We start from the raw sequence: 23,341 nt of genomic DNA, 5'->3' as shown, positions 1-23,341 counted from the left end.
TGAGCGAATCTACGCTGCTGGCCCCGGTGATATTGAGACTTCGGGTACTCACAACGTTCCCGTACGCGCGTTTCCGTTTTACACCCTGGCGAAGGCATTTTCCGGAAAAGTAGCCAAAAAGCGACTAGTGAAGAGTCTACACACGTCGCTGGTTGCATGCAGCGTGTGACACAGGCGAGTCCACCACCGCATGCAATTTGCACAGTTACTGATCAGAGCACAGAGTTCCTCGGCACTTCATGTACAGAGAGAGCGGCAGTCAGGAGTGAAATCCGAACATGCTTTTGCAGTCGCGTTGTTTATGATAGTTTTTTTTTCTAAAAATAAATTATTAACTAAATGAATAGAATGTCAGACAAAATGAAAAAAAAAACAGATACTTATAATGGAAAGACAAATTGAAGTTTGATGGATTGATACACTTAGAAGCTGCCGAAAGATAGATATAGAAGACTGATAAATAGACAGAGACAAGATAGACAGATATATAGATAGATAGATAGAAATAGAGAGAGAGAAAGAGAGAGAGAGAGGTGGATAGATAGATAGAAAGAGAGAGAAAGCGGGAGAGATGGATGGATAGAAAGATAAATAGAGAGAGGGGGAGAGAGAGAGAGGTCGATATATAGAGGGATCGAGAGGGGGAGAGAGAGAAAGAGAGAGAGAAGGATAGATAGATAGAGAGAGAGAGGGAGAGATGTTGTAGATAGAAATATGGACGGACAAAGAGAAAGCGAGAAAAAAGACAGACAGAATGATGCTAGAGAAGGAGAGAGATAGATAGATGTTAGATAGATAGAAAGATAAAGAATGAGAGAGACAGAGAATGTAGACAAATTAACAGATAGATAGATAGATATAGATAGAGAGAAATAGAGAAAGACAGACAGATGGATAGATAGATGAGAGATAGATAGAGAGAGATATTTTATAATTAAAGAATGAGAGAGACAGAGAAGATTATTAACAGATAGATCGATAGATACTCTAGTTAAAAAATAGATAAATAGAGAGAAATAGAGAAAGACAGACAGATGGATGGATAAGATAGAGAGAGATAGAGAATTTGAGATAGATAGATGTTAGATAAAGAATGAGAGAGACAGAGAAGATTATTAGATAGATAGATACTGCAGTTACATACATAGATAGAGATAGAATTTGAGAGATAGATATATAGACAGATAGAGAGAAAGACAGACATCAGCAAATCGGCAAGGCAAATGATCAAGGCAGACATTCGTATTGAACCTGGAAAGTATAAGCTCATTTGCAAGTACGGTATGTTCTGTTCGGTGCGGACTTTGGATCGCGCGCCCAGCTGATAATGTAAACAAACGTAGACGTAGACTCTTCACAAGTCGCTTTTTGGCTACTTTTCCGGAAAATGCCTTCGCCAGGGTGTAAAACGGAAACGCGCTTCCCGTACGCGCAACTACTGATAGTACATCGAATGCCAATGGGTCGCTATCACTTATGGATGTGAACAAAAACATGGAATCATCGTTCTCATGGGTTTTCGAAAAGCTGGACTATCTTACTGCTGATATTGCTGCTATCAAAACAAAAGTAAATGATATGGAAGGAGCTGTTGAGTTCCATTCGGGAAAAGTTATGGAGATCGAGAAGGATATTATCCCGAAAATTACGGCCAACCTGGAGTCTCGAATTGCTGACCTGCATAATCAGCTCACTTCAATGGAGATTTACAACCGTCGTTCCAACTTGCTCATCTACGGTCTACACCGGGGTCACTCAGCAGCCCGGAGTCTGTTCGTCACACTAGTGTACGCGCACCCAATCAGACACATCCTTACATTAAGCAAATACACTACACCCACCTGCACGCACCTTTCACCCTAAATTCAATACACCGTATTGGTAACCGAAATTTCAGCCATTTATGAACCTGGATGACGTTTTAAACAACGCTTTATTTACACCTCAGTGTAAATACTACACTGCAAACGAATTTAATATAGCTTTTAATACTACCAAAATCGATAAACCAATCGACTTTAGCTTTATGCACGTTAATATTAGAAGCTTGCAAAAAACTTATACTTTCAGTAAGTTCCATATTGAATACTTTTCCATTTTCTTTGATCGCAATGTCAGAAACCTGGTTACATTCAACAACTCCAAACATTTTCAATATTATTAATATAAAAACATAACGATCGTAAACATGGAATGGGAGGGGGTGTCGCTTTTTACATTCATAATGATCTACATTTCAAAATAAGACATGATATTAAACTTGAAGGTATAGAATCGTTATTCATAGAAATTGTTGAGGACAATAAAAAAATAAAATAGCTGGTATTATCTATAGACCACCAAATAACATCACTAACACATTTTTGGACAGACTGGAAACATGCCTCGAAAAGATATCACGCGAAAACAAGGACGTTTATTTCATGGGTGATTTCAATATAGACATTTCAGAGCCTTACACTCCACTTGGTCAACAGTTTATTGATTTATTTTCCTCATTTTCTTGTAAATCACTCATTAATAAACCAACGCGGATAACTAGCACAACACATACAATACTAGATAATATTTTTTTCCAATGTAGATACTTTTAAAGATAAAGACAACAACGGAATAATTTACTATGACATTTCAGATCATTTACCCATATTCACGATATGTCTAGATGACAAACACTTACCAAAACAACAAAAAACGAAAAAGTTATCCGACGAAAAGAAACTAAACGTAACATACAATCTCTCAAAACCGTGAGTGCAGAGGGTTAATTGGGCAGATGTTTATAGAGAAGACAATATCAATAAATCATATGACATATTTGTAAATAGACTTCTTTACTATTATGACAAAAATGTACCTTTGACAAGAATCAAACCCCATAAAAATAAGAATAAACAACCATGGATCACCCAGGGTATAATTTTATCAATATTCACCCGTAATCAATTATATAAGATATCGCTTAAATCACCAACTCATGAACATCAAAATAAATACAAGAAATACCGTAATAAATTAACCTCAGTAATCCGCTTGGCTCGAAGATCGTACTTTTCTAATAAAATTGAAAACAATAAGGATAATAACAAAACATTGTGGCATACAGTAAATGAAATGTTAAATAAAAATACGCATGATTTTAACAATGTTGATTTCCTTTTAAAACGGGCATAAAACGCAAGACCCTTCCGAAATTGCTAATGCATTTAATTCTTTTTACCAATGTTGGTCCTAATCTTGCATCTAAAATTGCATCCAATGCCAATGACTTTTCGACATATTTAGGTAATCATGCCGAACATTCTTTATTTTTTAACCCTACTGTTACAATATCTGCATGTTTATGAGATTTGAGGAGCATGTAATGATCCTGCCAAAAGAGGGCGCTACAAAACCCTTAGTACAGGGGGTGGAAACTCCGCTTCTGCATCCGGTCAGACATGGGGAAATTTTGGAAGGTCAAAAGTGCACACTGCTCCCATTTTTCGCGTACAAGGCTATGGACACCGCAACTTCATGGCACACCAGCGAAACAGAGGCGTGGTCATAAATTGGCCTGCGCGCACAGCGTAAAAATATGCAAATAAGCAAATTGTCACAAATTAGCATACTACGCGACGTGATAATAGAGCTGCGTCTTTGGTAAATTCATGTCATTGATCATTCCCCCGTTCACCCCCCTCAAGGTATTCAGTTGATTCATCTTTTCTTGTTTACATATTTTTTATTCTTTCGCGTTTATTACTACATCAATTAATTCCCTCATTTATTTGCTAGATATTTCCCTGGAAGACATTTTGGAAGCTTACAAGAGATTCATTAGTAGGATTGAACTTAGGGATCTGCTTGCTCTATTGGTGTTCATCACTGCCCATTATTTTCATATACACATCATGAATAGCCACAAATATTTGGTTATTTTTTTTTTTGGGGGGGGGGGTGGGGTAAATACTTAAAATGAGAAAATTCTGAGCAAGAGAGTAATCAGGTCATTTTGTCTTTATTTTGAAATTGAAATGAACAATCTGGTGCAAATCTTATGAAGATTTTTTTTTAAAGTCTCATGAGTTTGGGATGGGAGCAAAAGAGAGCCCAGTACCCCCCCCCCCCCATGTATTTGCTCTCATCAAGGCTATCTTAAAGGTCACTTCCAAATAAAATAAAAATTTTGTACCTGCCCACCCCCTATATTTCTCTATCGATTCCATCCCCCCCCTCTCTCTCTCTTCCACACACACACATTCCACATAATCATGCGAGCAAACAATTATTCTCATTTCATTTTAATTCCTATCCCACTTTTAAATCAAACTCATTCATGTCTTTAATTCGGCTGCACCTGAATGTCACAGTATGCCATGTTGCAATGGCTTTTATGGGCTATCTTGCCACGCATGTTATTTTGATACTAAATACCTGTTGTACTAGTATTAAACCCATGGATACCCGACATACAGAATCAATCAATCAGTAGCACTATCATATTCCAGTCATATAGAAGTAATCTTCAGTGCCATTTCATCACAACACAGTTTGGTAGCAATAACATCATCATCACATATCTTTCACGGAATATAAATTGGTGGATTAATTAAATCACGAATATCAAGATTAGAAAGTAATATTTCAAATTAAAATGTTTATTAATTAATAAATTTTTGAATACATGATAAAAATATTTTTTCTCTTTTTTCTCACCAAAGCATCAAATTACATCAGCAAAATGCCTATAATGAGTGCAAAAGAAATTGCAAGAATATTACAAGAGACGGGATGCATTTTTTTGGTAAAATCTAGAGAAAAAAAATTGAAAAAAAAATAAGTATGTATATTCACTTACATAGTTATTGATAAGCCTTACATAGTCAATATAAGGGGGGCATCAAGGATGCCATTAATAAAAAGATTATCGATATACCTCTCTCTCAAAGTCAGTTACTCAAATATCAAATCATTATTTTAGCATTTGCTGACAAGAAATAGCCTGCTAATCTAATCGGGGACACTTCATAAAAAAAGGGGAGCACATTGCCACATTTCTCTAAAGAGTGCCTTCCCAAATCTGCACATTAGAAAATCAGTAACAAAGTTGCTTATTGTCTATTGTTGTGAAGTGCTGCTAGAGCTGTGTTCTATTTCCAACAAATTCTTTTATTTTCAGAGCTAATCTAGTTCATTATATGGGACATCGACAATACAGTGTTACAAAAACAAAGAGATTAAAAACAAAAAAAAAAATAGTACAACTTTTCACTTCCCCCAGAAAATGAATTCAACAGCTTAATGTCCAGCAATACATAGAGGTTCTTGTTTCATAAAGACTTCAATTATGGTAAATTGGCCCCAAATGTAACTAGCAACTAGCATGGGAACCCCGATTTTGATCTGTTGCTTTAATGTTTCCATAGTAATTACCAGAATTTCAAAGTTAGAATAGTAGTTAGTCTTAAAGGGGAAGTTTACCCTGACAAAAAGTTTATTGTAAAAATAGTAGAAAAAATAATAAAAAATATTGCCAAAGGTTTGAGAAAAATTCATCAAATAACTAAAAGTTATTAGAATTTCAATTATTTGATTTGTGATGTCATATGCGAGCAGCATAGCGAATACATACATTCATACATAGCGAATGGTAAAAAATCAAATAAATGTCATTTTCTCAGAAAATTGAAAATGGTTTTCACTCTACCTTTTGTGTATCAATAGACAAATCATTTCATACCCGATCATGAATAGAAAACAAAATTAAGTCATCAGGAACCATACAAAATTTGAAATTCATGCATGTTATATTACATAACACATGGGGCAGCTGCTCGTCTACTATGACGTCACAAAATCCAAAACTTTGAACTCTAATAACTTTCTTACTTTTTAACGGATTTTCCTTAAACCTTCACCAATATTTTTTTACTAATTTTTCTGCTATTTTTACAACAAAGTTTTCTTCTGGGTGAACTTCCCCTTTAATGAATTGGGGTCCAGGACTGAGAGTGATTTCTTCACCCTTTGTTCTGTCACATTGTTTTTATTATGCACATTTTTTCAATGAAAATCCATTATTTCTTATCACCTTTATATGTCTGTAGGCATGTATGTTACATAGCCCAGACCTCAGTAAAGGTCCATTCTGCATTGTTTAGATAACCAGAATACAACCTATCCCTTTCAAACTACTATTATTCAAAGTGCTTTCACTACCAGTATAAGTACTACATGTAGATGATTAGAACATTGATAAGGGGGGGGGGGGGGAAAGTGTGCCCTTTGGAAAAATATTTTAATCTTGTGTGAAACCTATGGACCTTAATATCTATACTCCAATTAATTTTTTTTCAATAGATGTGTAGTTTAAGCAGCATTCAATATGTATTGACACATTTATTTAAATTCATTCAAGTTTTTAAATCTGTAATTGCAATGAAGAAACTGCTTGTTATGAACCTGGCCTTCATATTTCTTCTTGATCTGCCCTGGTGATACTCAAACTGCTTGTGAAACCTGCATAGTAAACAAAAAGAGAAAGGAACAAAATGAGCTGCTGATATAAATTATTCTTACTCATCAAGTCCAGTTTATTTAGAAGTTTTAAACTTTTTATGAGCCCCTACTCTTCCATGCAATATTATTTAGAAAATGCACATGTAGTAACTTATGTTGCCAGATAAAAATCATAGATCACTATTATAGATCATTATTCATACAACTTTTTTTTTATTAAGTGTGAAAACCCATTCAAATATATATCGAAAGATTAATCTCAATATTTTGTCCTTTTATTTATGTCTTCAAAGTAACTGAGCTTTAAAGTGAATTTATGTATGATTAATATAGCTAAGAGACATTGACAAGAAGTATGCATTGATGATAATGGAAATACTGGTGAATTTGAATCCAAAAGAACATTATCTCATCATGGAGCTTTACTTTATGGGATAACATGATTCAGAAAAAAATAGTTTTTTTATATTTTTATGAAAACAAGCATACCTGGCAAGCTTTTAGATCAGATATCCTGTTACTCATCAGATTGTACCTCTTGGTGATGTGCAAATGGTATTTGACTTTGTACTTCTGACTAGGCTGGGACTGCTAAGAACTGGATCCCATTGGATCTGCAATTCAATATACATACAATACCTTACAGTTAAACATTTCAAAAGTGATAAACAAAATTCCTCTCTTAAAACAATTTTTTCAGAGTTCCAGCTTTCAAAATTCCCCACACAAAAAAAAGCAGGTCTTGACCAAAAAGTAAATGGTTCAAGCATACGCGGCCTACTATAGTGAGGTCTTTTGTCAATCTTCAATATATATATACACCAAGCCAGCTTTGACAGATGTAGGATAATTATCATTTGTGTAATAATATGGCTCTCGCTCATTCATCAGTGCGAGACAATCGTTAATTTTTTTGCACTCATCTATAAACATGTCTGATTTGAATCTCTACGTTAAGTGAGTTCCTCTTTAAGTTTGATTTTTATTTTAAAAAAGGGTTAGCTCACTTGCTGGCAGGTTTAAATGACCCTTTGCCTTTCACCACAAATAACATCAAGTGAGGACAATAAAGATAAATCAATTGGATCAGCTGCTCTCTCTGCTTAGCCTTATACTTAAACAATTCAAAATAGGGCACTATAAATTTTCTCAACCCTTCCAAAAAACAATTGAGCAGTTTGAACCCTGACAAATAAATGTTCCCCCCCCCCCGAAAAAAAAAGAATCATTAAACTCCGTTGCTAGGCTAATTATGTTTTAGTCCAATGGTCCAGCCAGGAACTAAAATAAAGTTAACTTAAATCTTTGTAGAAAAAAAGTCAAACCAGACAGATCTAGAATTTTATTTTTTAAAATCTATGTTCAAGTTAGACCTATCCTAGGGCCTTACTTTTATTTAAAAAAAGAAAAACGTTAATATCTGTCTCAAATCATTCCATGAGCATGGCAAAATCTACCAATATCATTCCAAACAGATTCAGTTCATTTAGATTTAATTTCATTTCATTTTAAATGCAGATAATTATATTGAAATAGCGGTGTCGAAAAATCAGTACTATAGGCCCATGGCCTATAACTTCAACTCAAGCTTGTTTGACAATTAATTTCCAACACCTAATGACCTAGCCTACATCGGCAATTTTGCAGCCGGCTGGCACCGGCGATATCAAAGTCCGCATCCCGCTCTGGCTATATGGTACGGTATTTGGCTTAATTTTGATGCAGCTTTGCCGTTAAACAAGTCCACATCTACCCCTGATATTTGACAATAAGAACTGAAATACAGATTTAATAAGGAAGGACAAGAAGCATCCCAATTAACAAACTTAGTTCTACGAAGAACTATGTTATTTTCTGAGAAAATATGTCAGTCAGATTTCAGACTAATTTAGGATCAGGACAGGAAAAAGAAATGGAAATATGGAAATTGTGGTTTGCGTTGTAAACTGCACATAAAGCCATGCATGCGACGCCGAACCCCAGCAAACACACTACAATTTCAACTAAGATCAAAGTAAGGAATTGAACTTAACTTACTTTTATTCCTATGGAATGTCATTAGATTGATATTAATGTTTCCTCCAAGATTTTCTGCTCCTTTGAAGTTCACTCAGAAATCATGATTTCGAACATCAATTCTAAAAACAGATAATTAGACCTGCTATTGTATTTCAAAAAGTTGAATTTCGCAGAATCAAAAAGAACGACACTTCGCACAGATATCGTAGGGAATTGTGGGACGGAAAAAAAATGTTTAATGCATGAGGACATGAATAAAACATTAGCGTTTTATCCAATCATACAAGTGCATTGTGCGTATTTTGACGTCATTACTCATGAATTAAACATTGACCTTCCAAAATCAACCTTCAAATTGGACAAATGGCAGCCATGTTTGTTATGTACAAAACCTATGGAAAATCAAAAACGCGCAAAAAGAGTTGCCTCTCTAGCTCCCTTCGGGAGCTTACGTATACGTAAGATCGTATCTCTGTGCCTGAGTACTTATTAAATACTACTCTCTCGACTATTAGGCGAGCGGCGAGAGGCCAAAATTTTGGACTTTAATCCTCCCGACTGGATCAAAGCAAAAACATGCATCATTTTGAAGGAAATTTTCTGAATTTTTCAGAACTGAGAGTTAAAAGTGTCGCAGAGTGTAGCTTCACCATGGAAACCAGCCTTGAATAGGCCACGCCCATTTTTGCGATAAATGCAAAGCAGCAACTTATTATTTAGATTTGTTAATTAATTATACTAATTTATATATAAGTATAGAATTTTGAAGGATAAAATCACTACAGATTGAATAATATGATAATGCCTAGCAACCAAATATATATTTCATACATATTTGATTTCAAAATCGTTGCCTAGCAACATTATTTTCCCTAGCAACCATATTCACTTTTCAATATTCTTTAATTTTTTTACCAGATTAATTCATTTTATAATTTTTTTAAGTTTTTAATTTGTAAAAAACTAATGAAAAAGGTAAAATTTGATGAAAAAGTGATAAAAGAGGAAGACTAGGATGTATAATGCATATATGATCATGAAAAGTTACCTTATTGCCGTGTTTGATTAACCCCTGCATGTGACGGATATCACTAAATATATATGTTTGTGTGTATTTACGACTATATGAATCATTTAATGGATATTGTAATATTGTTATAAATCAAATAGATACCCTAGTGTGTCATGTTATCTGTTCTAATCTAAATATTTGAGTATTCACAGATTTTTCTGTTACCTATGGAAACCATTTTATGTTGCCTAGCAACAGTATTTTCCCTAGCAACCATCACTTTTTCGCGATATTTCAAGCCTGTAACCTCCACAAAATTCCTGTTTTTGGTCCTCAAAATGCATCTTGTACTATTCTAAGCATTTATTGTGGTGATGACAATTAATTTCAGTCATCTGGCCAGGCAGTCAGCATATTGAGAGAGGGCATGGCTGTATACAGAAAACTTTTCCTTTGGGGTGGCAAGAAAGTCTCCAAGAAACAAAGCGAGGAAGCAAAGCGACTGAGTTTGGCAAGGGATGCTTTTTCATAGTAAATGGAAGGATATCATGCACACTTTTGGTGAATTTTGTGAAAATTTTCAGTTAGATGCCCTGTGTCAAGTTATCTATTATAATCTAAATAATTCAGTATTCATAGAATTTTCTGTTACCTATGGAAACCATTACGTTGCCTAGCAACAGCATTTTACCTAGCAACCATCACTTTTTGGCGATAGTTCAAGCCTGCAACCTCCCCGAATTCCCTTTCTTGGTCCTCAAAATGCATCTTATACTATTCTTAGCATTGATTGTGGTGATGACAATTAATTTCAGTCGGTATATTAAGAGAGGGCATGGGTGTATACAGAAAACTTTTCTTTGGAGTGGCAAGCCGACTAAAAGTCTCTGATTAACAAAGCGAGGAAGCACAGCGACCGAGTTTGGCAATGGACGCTTATTCATAGTAAATGGAAGGATATAATGCACACTTTTGGTGAATTTTGTGAAAATTTTCAGTTTAAAAATGCATCTTTTCGCTGCGTACGGCCATGGTAGAGGAAATGAGTATTATTAACAGTATCATTTAGTTTATTTGGAACATTTTATTATACATTTCAGGAAAAGTAATATATATATCCAAGACCAACCAATAAGTCTTAAAGTGTATCCAAGACCAGCCAATAAGTCTTAGAGTGCCTGCCATGAGAAAACGGAATTATTTATCTTGTGGAAATATAGTGATTGTGAACTCGAAAGCTAAACTTGTACTTTATGAGGTTTCTACTAAAATATGTAAATCACAATGATCTATCAAAGTTTCTATCTGCAATTCTGGCAACTCTGTACATTGTGAACTAAAAAACTAATTACTTTATGAGGTTCCTACTAAAATATGTAAATCACAATGAACTATCAAAGTTTCTATCTGCAATTCTGGCAATTTTCCTGTGTTGTTGGAATTTTTTTTGTTATAATACAATGGATGGGCAATAGGGCAGTTTAACACAGTAGTATACTTGCAGACCTTCAAACATGATTGCTGGTTTATCTGCACAACTTGATGAAAAAAAACTTTTCAATGATCACCTGCCATGATTTAAACACAGATCAAGAGATCCTCAGTATGTCGAATGTACCAACTAGACAACAAAAATTACTCTAATCTGCGCCTGTTGCTCACTAGAACCGATTAGTCTCTGTACATTAGTGGGCATTACATTACTGATTCCAGCAGTTCATTAGCAGGTCAAATATCTGTTTAAGTAGAATTAATTAGGTGTAAGCCCTGTTATTGTCTCATCAAGATAAATGGCAAAGTCCTAACCATAGAACTTATGAGTATTCCCATTTAAGTTCTTTCTATAACTCCAAACCAATCTCTCTCCATTTCTCGAGAAGCCACCTCCGATCGAGAAAATGTAATTATTGGGTATTTCAACAGTCACAGCATTATCTGGGGGTATGGAGGAACCAATGAGATGGAGAACTTGTGGAGAACTGGTCAGATGCAAATCAGATTGCATCACCCAACAAAATGTGACAAAGTTGTGCTTGACCCTCTCCCGCACACTCAACATCAACCTATTGGGCTGAAGGTGAATGAAGCCATCACTCTACGCACACTTCCCTTTCACAGATGTTTCAACCTGAAGAAAGCACTCTGGGAGCAGTTTGTCATAGATCCGGATAACTATCCACAGGATCTTCCAGCACTCCCTACTCATTACGACACATTTGGAAAGCTATTGAAGAAATCATCAGAGAAGAATATTCCACGAGGATGCTGTACAAACTATTCTCCGGGCTTGACGAATGATGAGGCTGCTGTACAGTAAATATTTCAGGAGCTTTGAGAATGGCCCCTTTGGTGCCGATACACTTGAATGTGGGGGAAATTGACAACTGCCATTATGGATAATAAAAAAGAAAGTGACAGTAATCTAATAAATCAATGGACATGACTCACAACAGCAGAAAAGCCGGGGAAAACGATTCGGATCCTTGAAAAACGATTCAATATATACCCATAGTGACCACCGTTCAAGTGGCCCACTACCTTCTTGTGTACAGTCAAGGTAACCCTATTTATTGCCCACGAAGGGCCAACCTCCCTTAAATAAAAGTGCAGTGACAGTCTCCCAACTAAGAGTCATTTAAATTCACAAGACCATTCAGCCTGAACGTCTTGTCTGCTTGTGCTAGGCTATCAAAGGGAATAATTAAGAGCAACGAGGTACCTGGATTAGATGGTGTCCTCTGTGAGCAGATCACCCTTCTTGGACCAATGGCTGCTGACATGTTAAACCACTTTTTGCATGAAGAAAAAAAAACAATGGCAAGAGGAAATTTAGGGTAGTTGCCAAAGTCGAGCCAGGCAAAGACCCAATCAGAGTTACAGAAAAATCTCTCTACTCTGTCACACATACAAGCCCTTTGAAAAGCTCCTGCTTAACCGCATTGTTCCCTTTGTGACTGAGTTCTTCATTCCAGTAGATTCAGGCCAGTAAAGTCAAGTCACTTATCAAGTACTGAATCTGACTCGGTACATCAGATGGTTTGAGGAAGGTCTGAAAACTAGAGCTGCCTTTGTTAACTTAACTGCAGCTTATGAAACAGTTAATCGTGGGGTAGGCCTTCTTACGAGGAAAGTCATTGTGGTGACAAAGGAAGTCAAGTTGACAAGGCTAATTCAAAAAATGCTGAAACCGGTTGTGAATCTCAGTGGTTCCAGCAGCAAATGGTGGAGGCAGAAAAAAGGTCTCCCACAAAGAAGTGTCCTTGCCCAACTCCTCTTTAACATCTACACAGACGACCAAGTAATCCGTCTGTATGCTACCATAAAGAGTAGATGATCTTTACCTATTGTGTGGCACAGTCCCCCAGATATAGAGGTATCAGCACGGGTGGAAAAAAGAGCAAAAAAGATGTCCTTCTTCCACTCTCTAACTATGAACCTGACACAAAGAGACTGGAATCAAGACAATTTCCTTCACTTGACTGAATCCCTTGATAGCTATGCACACAGTCAAAGGATCGCCCTAGGGACAAACCACCTCCAGTCTGTGACGCAAAAGCTTTCCATGTGACCTACGAATCACGCCCCAGGTTCAAATGACAATTGGCCATCCTGGCTATGTCTCACATGGCTATGTCTTACATATGGTCTGGAACAAAAAGGTGCAAAGTCCTTAATATGCAGTTCGGGGCTACAGCAGAGATGCAGACACTATCTACGACTGAGGAGAGGATCAGACAGTGCATCACCTTTTGGTCTGCCCCCCCCCCCCCTCCTACCAGAGCCGTGCGCTGCCAAAGATCTGGAGTCACTCAACCCAAAAGCCAGATCTTGCTTGAACCCTCTACTACAAAGGACTTGTGTCGTTACCCGAGAAGATGGGCACAGCGCAAATATTGCCCTTTAAAATCATTCAGTACACTATGACCAAATGAAAGCAAAGGTGTGCAGGAGTTTGTCTCTCCAATAGGTGGCTTTTTATGGGGGTATGTAGATATTGGGTAAGATTGTTAGCATCGAGTATCTTTGCTCTTTCACTGACAAATTATAAATTTCCCCTTAAAACAGTAACATTCAGAATATAGGCACCATTTTCAGCAAAGTTTTAGCCTCACCATGGACCTAGGTCCATAGCCTAACCGACAACCCCATCAGGAACCAATTAAGTCCCTGTCCCCTCCCCCATCCAACAACCCATGACCAAATAAACATTTTTTCCCCAAATGTCAGATTACCATGAATAGGTGTATTCTACCAGTCAGATAATTAATGACATACTTCTTAGCTCATTTAAGATGTCATGTCCTGATAATGGTACAAGATCTACATGTAGTTTTCCTGTGGAAAGAATTGAGTGCAGTGGCAAAGGCAATGGCAGTTCAAAGCTCTGGTAGGAGGGGTATGCCAAAAAAAGTGTTGTATCCTGTGATCATCCTTACAGTTGCAGGAAGTTTCTTCAATCCTATTGTAGCCCCATAGGCGGTTCAACAAGATCAGGTAGGCCATTCTTCACTTGGACCTGGAGAGTAACGTCATAAGTCCATAGGTGAGATTGTGCATCACAGACTGGAGATTGTTAGACCAGTGGGTGACGCTTTTATGCGAGCAGAGTCATCAAGGGATTCTATTGAGCAGAGAAAACTGTGTCTAGATTTGAGTCTCGTTGCAGGCTCATGATTGACGAGTGGAAAACTATGTTCTTGATTGTTTTTTTCTTTCATCTGTACTGATGACTTCTCTTCTGACGTACGGTGGGGGCAATAATACATAGTAGGTAAAGATTACCCACTTCTTTTAGTCACAGGCAGTCAGTGATGGCTCTGCAAGCTCCATTCAAGATTTGGGGTCAATATTTAGCACCAAGGACTGCGTACTCAGCAGTGCAGAAGCATAAAGTCAGAGCTGTGGTACAGAGAGATTTGGCATCTATCAATTCCCCATATGTTTCCCAGCTTCTTCAGAATGATATTCCTTTGCTCCAAATTTTGCATTTGTTTTGGCAGCATGTTCTTTGTATGAAAAAAGAACGGTCGATTTACAATGACGCCAAGGTAGGTTGGCTTGTTACCACCTGACCCTCAGTTTTTGATCTGTTCTTAAGGTGGAATACACTAAGTTTGAGTCTTTCTGGATCGGAACAGAGATGATTTATAGCACAGTAAGGAGTTAAACTTGCCAGATCATCACTGAGTCCGTTTTGGCACACTGAGGAGTGATTATTACTTTAGAGATTATTGTTCAATTCAATGTTTTTCTACTCCATTCAAGTAGTGATACAAAATTATGGCTGTAATTTAAATGTTCCAGCCTTATCATTTGAACAAATCATCATTACAAATGCAGATGCATTTGTATTTGTATTATTAGTATCAGCATGTTTTACCAATACTGTAGGGGTATCATCCCAATTTTCAGTTTCAGATATTTTCTCAGAAATATTTCTTATACCATGGATGTGTTTGAAGATTTACATTGATCTAAATCTCCATGGAACGAACAGTAGCGTTAGTTTAAGCCCAACAATCATGACAATAGAGGCATCTGCACCTGTTTTCTGAAGCTTTACCCATGTCAACGTCCTTTACATGTATGCATGTTGAGAGGAATCCTTGTCTATTCTTTCAGACATCTTTTTTTAAACTGAGTATTCAAGGCATCAGTTTTTGACCATCGCAGTCACTGACACTATCGCTGTAGCAGAAAATACCCGAAAGACAACATCAAATATTACATAAGCTGATATGCCTCCTCTCAATATTCTGGGACTTTTGTTGTATGCCCCACCCTGGTTGTCTCTATTCAGCAGATGTGTGCAAACCTCATGACATATTACATGACACTTAGACATAGAAAACATCTCCCACTTTAGTAAGCCTTTCTGTCCTTAATGGTTTTATTGTCCTTTTCTTGGCCTGATCGGAAAGGATAGCTCAGTCGATAGACATGATAGAGCGGGGGTTTCGGATTCCGGTGACCTGGATTTGATTCTAACTTGGTGTATTAGTGCTCTTTTTAAGGCACATCCTCACTACAACCTCATTACCAGGTCTTGGAGAGGACATTAAGCCGTCGGTCATCTGGTTGTTTGCTTACAAGCATTCATGCTTTCTTAGCAATCGGGTAAAAAACACCATATTAAGGCTTAAGATCCCAAGTTTTCATACTTTCATCCTTCTGATTTCTTGACAGTTATCAGATTGAAAGTGACATAATAAATTCCCTGTGATTAAACTTCTGACACCTATTAATAGTATTAAAGTTTCATCAGAAACTTGTCGAACTCACAGCTTTGGCATCTTTGGGCTACAACCTCAACACAGACACAACTTTGGAAGATGGATATGCATGGGTGATTAGGTACTATTTGACAAGAGAGATCCATTTGTTAACCATTCCATATTCACTCGAAGAAAGTAATCTACATGTAAATATGCAGCCAAAAGCCTTTGCCAATGACCTAATTGAGTACTAGTATAGGAGGGCCCTGAAATTGAAAAAAAAAATATCTGTACAAGCCTTAGGTGAAGGCCCACTTTATGATCAAAGTTTTAATCAGGGACTGTGCCTAAATAGTAGTGTTGTCCATTTTATCATATCATCAATGCTATACCTACTGTAGCAAACTAAAAAAGAAAGAAAAATGCTATGTACCCAGCAACTATTTCAGTTTCAGTTTATGAATCATCCAAACCATATTATTCTATTTTTATCTGCAAAAACATTTAAATTTCTCTTTGAAGCTGCTCTTCTTTAAAAAGATAAAGTTTAAATACCATGCTCATGTTTAGAATAGGTAGAAGGGCAATATACATACAAGGATAGATGATTTTTTTAGAAATAAGAGAAATGAAGGGGTGTCCTTCAATTCACCATTGCCAGTATGCATGTAGGTATATTATTGTACAAATGGTACTGTACACTTAAAAGTTGATTATTTTCCCCCAAATTCGTTAGGGGGAAACATATCGTTGCTAAGGTAAATAGTGTTGCTAGGCAATGAAATTGTGTCAGTACATAATGGTAAAATCCGGAATATTGTTTGCCTATCGATAACAAACTATGATATGTTAATTCTCTCAATATTTTTACTCTAAGGCACAACTTCATCAACATTAGCCGAGATGAAGAGTGGTAACATAGCCGTTGCTAGGGAATATTGTTTCTGGGCAACACATTTGACTCCATGGAAGCTATAAAATAGACAGTTTGTTGAATGATTACTGAAAACGAGTTTGTAGACATCTATAATGATAATTGTTTCAGTATTATTGCTCATAATGGACTATTTTCCACAGATTTGTCCAGGGAAAAGAGTGTTAATATAGTCGTTGCTATGGAAAATAGTCGTTGCTAGGCAACAAATTGGTATCCATGGATAATGTGAAATGGTCATTTTGTTGTTGTGCTATTGAAGACAAGATAATTCATCAGGAATTATTCACTCAATCGACTTTTTCACCACAAAATAGTATAAAGTATGTGACTTGTACGTACATGTATATGTACTGTAGTCAAAATGAACAATAAAATGGCGATTTGTTCGATGTGAAGGGGTGTGTCCGGTTGAGCATAGCAAATTAATTTGAGGTTCTCAATAGCTTAAATGGGGGTTTTCAGTTCTTTATATTATTTTTAAATAATAATTTATGTAATGTCATTGGTGTAACTTACTTGGTTTAATTCAACCTAGTTAAAAAGTTAAAAGTTTGGTTTGAAATGGAAAAATAAGTGGTTAACTTAAGGAGCTAAATGGTTGCTAAGGGAAGTTATGTTGCTAGGCAACAGTTTCTGAGAAAATGCTCATAAAATTCATGCTAAGTTGTTTTTCAGTAATTCTTCTTACAATATATAGTAGATCTATCCTTTGAAAATAAGAAAAAATATCTGATAATTTAAATTAATAAGTAAAAATTCTATATTCGTGATAAATATTCAATAAGTATCTAAAATGGGCGTGGCTTGTTCAAGGCTGGTTTCCATAGTGATGCTACACATTACGGCATTTTTAATGCCCAATTCCGGAAAATTCAGGAAATTTCCTTTAATTTGATGTATGATTTTACTTTGATCCAGCGGGGGGATTAAAGTCAAGAAATAAGGCACTTTTTGGCTTCTGGCCGCTCACCTATATACAGAAGCTGTGTAATTCTGTTTGATTCTGACTTATAATATAACTTGTAACATGATGGCAGCGGTGAAAAGTTACATATATCCGTAGAACAGTTATTATTCTACTCCCTGAACTCTATTATGCATCTGCAAACTGTGATTTGACCTGGATTTCGCCAGCTTTCTGAGAGTCATTCCTGGATGTGTCCCACATATGTAAGTCTGTGTACTGTTTTCTACATTCAGTATCACTATGGTGTGAATGTGATACCATTCTGACTTACTCACTGTTACTACTGTTGATTGCATGATGACTGATGATAATCATAGTAATGGGTCTCCTTCCGAGCTTCAGCATGGAGCTACTTTTGCTAAAGCCTTCCATTCAACCCCCTGGGCATTTTAGTGCCTCTGCTGGAAATTATGTCGCAGAGCGAGGAGTGGAAAATGTGGAGCCAGCGCCAGCAATGGGAAAATTACACTATTCTCATAAATCTCTCTCAACAACCTGATCGTTTTCAGACTGCCCTTCTCCTTCATAGTGTTGGACCTGAATGTCTTCGCATATACAATGGCATGAAATTTGCTACTGCCTACTGAGGCTGATAGCTTCAAATGTTCTGTGATTATGGACAAGTTTAACACACATTTCCTTGGGGAGAGCAGGGAATTCTTTGAGAGACTTAAATTCAACCAGCGCAATCAAGAGAGTGGTGAATCCATTGAGCAGTATGTCACGGTTCTTCGTATGATGAGCAAAACGTGTGGATTCTGTGACTGTATGAAAGACAAGCTGCTTGTTGATCGTGTCCTACTCGGTGTGCGTGATGATCGTATGAGAGAACTACTCATTTCGAGATCTGACCTTGACCTCACAACTGCTATAGACGTGTGTAAAGCTGTAGAGGCTACGTCTGTCCAAATGAAAGCTCTGAGTCAAAAGAATGAAGACATACATAAGGTTGGACAGAAACATTTCCCTAAGTCTGGAAGAAAAAAGAATAGCATGCAGAAACTAAAGGGGAAAGATCTACAGAAAAATCAGAGGTTAAGAAGTGCAAGTTCTGTAACAGGGTGGCCAGACCACAAGTCACAACTTCCTCAGTCACTCACCCCATACTTTGGTTTCAGAGGTGAACTTTCTGTCAGTGATGATCTAATCTTCAAGGGTGAATGACTTGTAGTCCCAAAACAAGTCAGGCACAAGATGAAAGAGGAGTTACATCGTGGTCATAATGGTGTCGAGTCATCTTTCTGGATTTTTTATTTTCTGAAATCAACCTGGACAATTTAACCTGGACTTTTAAAAACATTTTTGTTTGCAACTGGAAGAACTGTTTTGAACTCAATTATAATTATTTTTGTGCAACTTCAGAAATGTGAAAGTCTCATAAACTGGTATTTTTTATATTTTGGAAACATTTTACATACATTTAATTGTTTGGTTTAAAATTGATATTTTTAAATTATATACATTCTTTCTAGCACAAAGCTCAAAGAAGGGAGGATGTTACAATATCTGCATGTTTATGAGATTTGAGGAGCATGTAATGATCCTGCCTAAAGAGGGCACTACAAAACCCTTAGTACTTATTAAATGCTACTCTCTTGACTATACAGAAGCTGTGTAATTCTGTTTGATTCTGACTCATAATATAACTTGAAACACCTACCAATACTCATGAAATCATATTGTTCGGTCTTTTAAATCTACTCAATCCAGTGGCCATGACGGTATCAGTGTATGTTTACTTAAAGAATAATTCATTTTTTAGCTTCTCCGCTTTCATATATATTCAATTTATCTCTCTCAAATGGAATTTTCCCGGATCTACCAAAAATTGCAAAAATAATTCTTATTTACAAAAAAGAAGACCCTTGCCAAATCTCTAACTACATTTCATTATTACCCAGCATATCCAAAATACTTGAAAAAAAATGTTTATAAACTATTATACTCTTTTCTGGACACAAATAAATTGTTAATCTCAAATCAATATGGCTTTGGAAAAATCATTCAACCGACTATGCAATCTTACAACTACATGACAAAATGATAGATTCACTTTCTAAAAATGAACACACCGTTGGGGTATTTATGGATCTATCAAAGGCATTCGATACTATGGATCACCATATTCTTTTGTGTAAATTAAAGACTTAAGAGGTACCGTTTTATCATGGTTTACTGATTATTTATCCAACAGACGTCAGTATCTTAATTTTCATTATAAATCATCCCAAGTTTGTACCGTTAAGTGTGGGGTACCACAGGGCTCCATCCTAGGCCCACTGTTATTTCTAATTTATATGAATGATATGATTAATGCATCACCTTTACTTAACTATGTTCTCTTTGCAGATGACACTAATGTATCTTATTCTCACAAAAACTTAGACATGCTTGAAACAATACTTAATCACGAATTAGATAAATTGTCTTTGTGGTTTAAGTCAAACAAACTCTCCTTGAATATTAACAAAACAAATTTCATATACTTTAAACACCCTAATTCTAAACATACATTTCGTGGTTCCATTAAAATTAATAACATAAGTCTCGTTGAAAAACAAGAGACAAAATTTTTAGGGGTAATAATCGATTCTAATTTAGCCTGGAACAGCCACATCATTAATGTGAGCACACTAGTTGCCAGAGGTATTGGTATATTATATAAAGTCAAATATTGTCTTTCCCAAAGATCACTATTTATGTTGTACAATTCTTTTATTTTATCACATATTTCATATTGCAATATATTGTGGGGTAACAGCAATAAAACAAAAATAGATTCAATTCTGCGCCTTCAAAAAAAGGCACTCCGTATTTGCTCCCACTCCCAATATTTAGCTCACTCTGATCCCATTTTTCGGAAACTCAAAACGTTGAAAATAAACGATATCCATACTTTACAATCTGCCATTTTTATGTACAAATTCTCAATCAATGCTATACCTACATCCTTTCAAAGCATTTTTACTTACAATAGGGACATTCATTCATACCCTACACGTCACTCATCAGACTTTCATTTGACAAACCCGAAAATAATTTTAGCACAGAAAACAATTAGACACCACGGCCCAGATATATGGAACAACATACCCAATCATATCAAACTCACTGCATCTGTCTTTTCTTTTAAAGCTTCATTCAAAAAATACCTTTTATCCAGATATTCATAAATCTCCCAACTGCACTTGCACCCACTAGCACACACTAGCACTCACTTCATTTTTCAATTTCTACTTTTTTGCCGTTGTTTGATGATTCGTGACATTAATTTTTTTTTCTTACAGACACAATTTCTTAGGTTTCCATGTAGCCCTTCCCTTTTTTGGCTGCTATGCTTCAATCATACATTTGCTTATATAGTTTGCCTCTGCATTTTACTCATATATATATATATTTTGTTAAAACAAAAAAAAAATGGCGCCTCACAGGCAGCATCACGCAAGTTTGAGCTCTCAATTACGAGGATATTATTACTTTAGTTGAAGGACAATTTTTCATCTCTAACAGTATCAACCATCTTGTAGCACTATATAGCAACTTCTGAAGACGTTTTGGAGCATGTGGTGGAAGATGTGTTATTTACAAACTGCGCCATTCTTCAAATTTTAAGTAAGTTACTTGCTTATGTTTTTATTGTTTGAATTTGAGTGGCGATGTTTGTCAATGGGCATTCTTCCACCACCACCACCTTTCAGTCTTCTAGTTGTTCTTTTGTTAAGTTGCATTATATTCTCTTAATCATGTCAAGTTTTGATGTTTTTAAATCACCTATTTATACATGTATATACCTGTAAATTGTACACAATTCAGCCTTTTGGCTGCAACGTGCAATGATTTTGAATAAAACCTTTTCAATTCAATTCAATTCAAATTCATGTCTTCAGTCACTACATATAAGATTGTCACTTGGTTATGTACTTTATGCTATATTATGATTATGTCTCAAGCATTGTTAATTTGTTTTGTATATTATTTCAATAAATGCAGAAAATCCTGCAAAAAAAAGTAATGTCATAAATGAATTCCTCGTCGTAGAAACCTTAAGATACAGATGTATTATATTCATGTTTTTAGCCAAGATTTAAAAAAGGGAATATATATAATTCAGACATTATCATTGGTTAAAGGGGAATCCAACCCAAATAAAAACTTGTTTTTGTCAGGAAAAGAAATATCAGACAAGGTGATAGGTGAAAGTTTGAACAATATTGGACAGACAAAAAGAAAGTTATGAATTTTTAAAAGTTGTAAATATTGGTAATCACTATACCCATGGAGACTTCAAATTGGCCGTATGTGTGATGTCAGTGATGTAAGACAAGGACTACTCTTCCATGTACTCTAGTACATATTATGGCTAAAATGTAATTTTTCCCAAAAGTTTTATTTCAAATTATATTTTTCTTTCATGAGGACATAAAACAATATACTACCTGGGCTATATTTAGATTACTGCCCCAGGGGAATTGGTACTTGGGAGAAAACCACAAATCCCTGATAATAAAGTACATGGCCTATGGGGAAGTTGTCCTTGCCCCTTGTCATAATTTACCTACCCAGTTGCCAATTTGAAATCTACATGGTATTAGTAATTTCAATTTTAAAGCAGCTCTAACTTATTAATTGTCCGATTTCTTTCAAAATTTCACCATTCTGTTTAATTTATTTTTCTCCTTCCCAACACAACATTTTATGGCCAAGGCTGGATTCCCCTTTAAAAGGGAAAGTTAGTGCCATAAATGAATTCCCCGACATAGAAAACATTGCAATAGTTGTGTCATTTTATATTTTTGGCCGTTGTATACAGTACTTTGACAAAGAAATATACATGTATATATATAGAGAGAGAGATATATTGCACATTTTCTTTATTAGCTCATGCTAATTATGCTTATTACAATAATAGCATTGTTTAAATAGAAAATTGGTGTCCTCGCAATAAAAGAACATAGGGGCTGCGTACGTTTCGGGGAGTTTTCTGATGGATGGACATTCACAAATGCGTACATATATACTACACTTATGCTAATTAGGCTGATTACGATGATTACATTTCTTAGAAATTAAAACTATTGTCATGAATCGATTCCTAGTCACAGGATCCTTTAGTAAAATGATGTTATTTATGTTTTCAGTCTTTCTGGTTTAAGAGTACAGCATATTACATATTGTATAAATGCCAATTGGATGATTATGCTAATTACGCTTATGGTTGCCATGGTGGCAACCAAGCTGAATTTACTTCAATACCCCCCAAAAAAAAAAACCTTACAACTTTGCCAGGTCTTGTATATGGCCTATGAGACCGTCTACTTGACTACTGAAACAAGAAAGTTATCTTGTATCTGGATGTAGTCGATAGTATACTGCTAGACAAATTGGTATAGCTTAAATTTATTTGAGCTGTACGGATGTAGACAAAATTATCTTATTCTTTATCCTCACTTATTCTGTTTGTGGTAACTCCCGTAGGAACTCGGCTGGACAGCATTTTGCTGGTAAACGCCAAGCTGGTATATAACCAATTACTTTGGAAACATTTTATGTCTAGCTAGTCATAGTGGCTGACGTAATAGACGACAGATATCACTCTTGGGCCTTTTTTTATCAAAGTGGGGACAATGGCAGTGTTGGGATTCGAACTTACAACCTTGCGATTATGAGTCCAATGCTCTACCCACTGGACC

General features: G+C 36.0%; 1 protein-coding gene and 1 long non-coding RNA gene across 3 annotated transcripts in view; one reads left to right on the top strand and one right to left on the bottom strand.

The window, feature by feature from the left end:
* Positions 1-23,341, top strand: part of LOC121415550 (monomeric sarcosine oxidase-like) — a 38,532-nt gene that overhangs the window by 2,273 nt on the left and 12,918 nt on the right. Inside the window, exon 1 of one of the 2 annotated variants that reach the window (XM_041608796.1) lies at positions 17,661-17,854. The exons of the other annotated variant lie outside the window; for it this stretch is intronic. Within the exon in view, the coding sequence (XP_041464730.1) occupies positions 17,840-17,854 (15 nt within the window). The 5' untranslated portion in view covers positions 17,661-17,839. Of the gene's footprint in view, positions 1-17,660; positions 17,855-23,341 lie in introns of those variants that run through there. 2 annotated transcript variants of the gene reach the window in all.
* On the bottom strand, positions 6,392-8,577 carry LOC121415551. Its single transcript, XR_005970020.1, has 3 exons — positions 8,539-8,577; positions 6,991-7,115; positions 6,392-6,501 (listed from the first exon to the last, which is right to left on the bottom strand). It is a non-coding gene; the product is annotated as an uncharacterized LOC121415551 (long non-coding RNA).

This window comes from Lytechinus variegatus, chromosome 5, assembly GCF_018143015.1.
Source record: "Lytechinus variegatus isolate NC3 chromosome 5, Lvar_3.0, whole genome shotgun sequence".
Classification (NCBI taxonomy): Eukaryota; Metazoa; Echinodermata; class Echinoidea; order Temnopleuroida; family Toxopneustidae; genus Lytechinus; species Lytechinus variegatus.
This window is presented reverse-complemented; position numbering and strand designations above follow the sequence as displayed.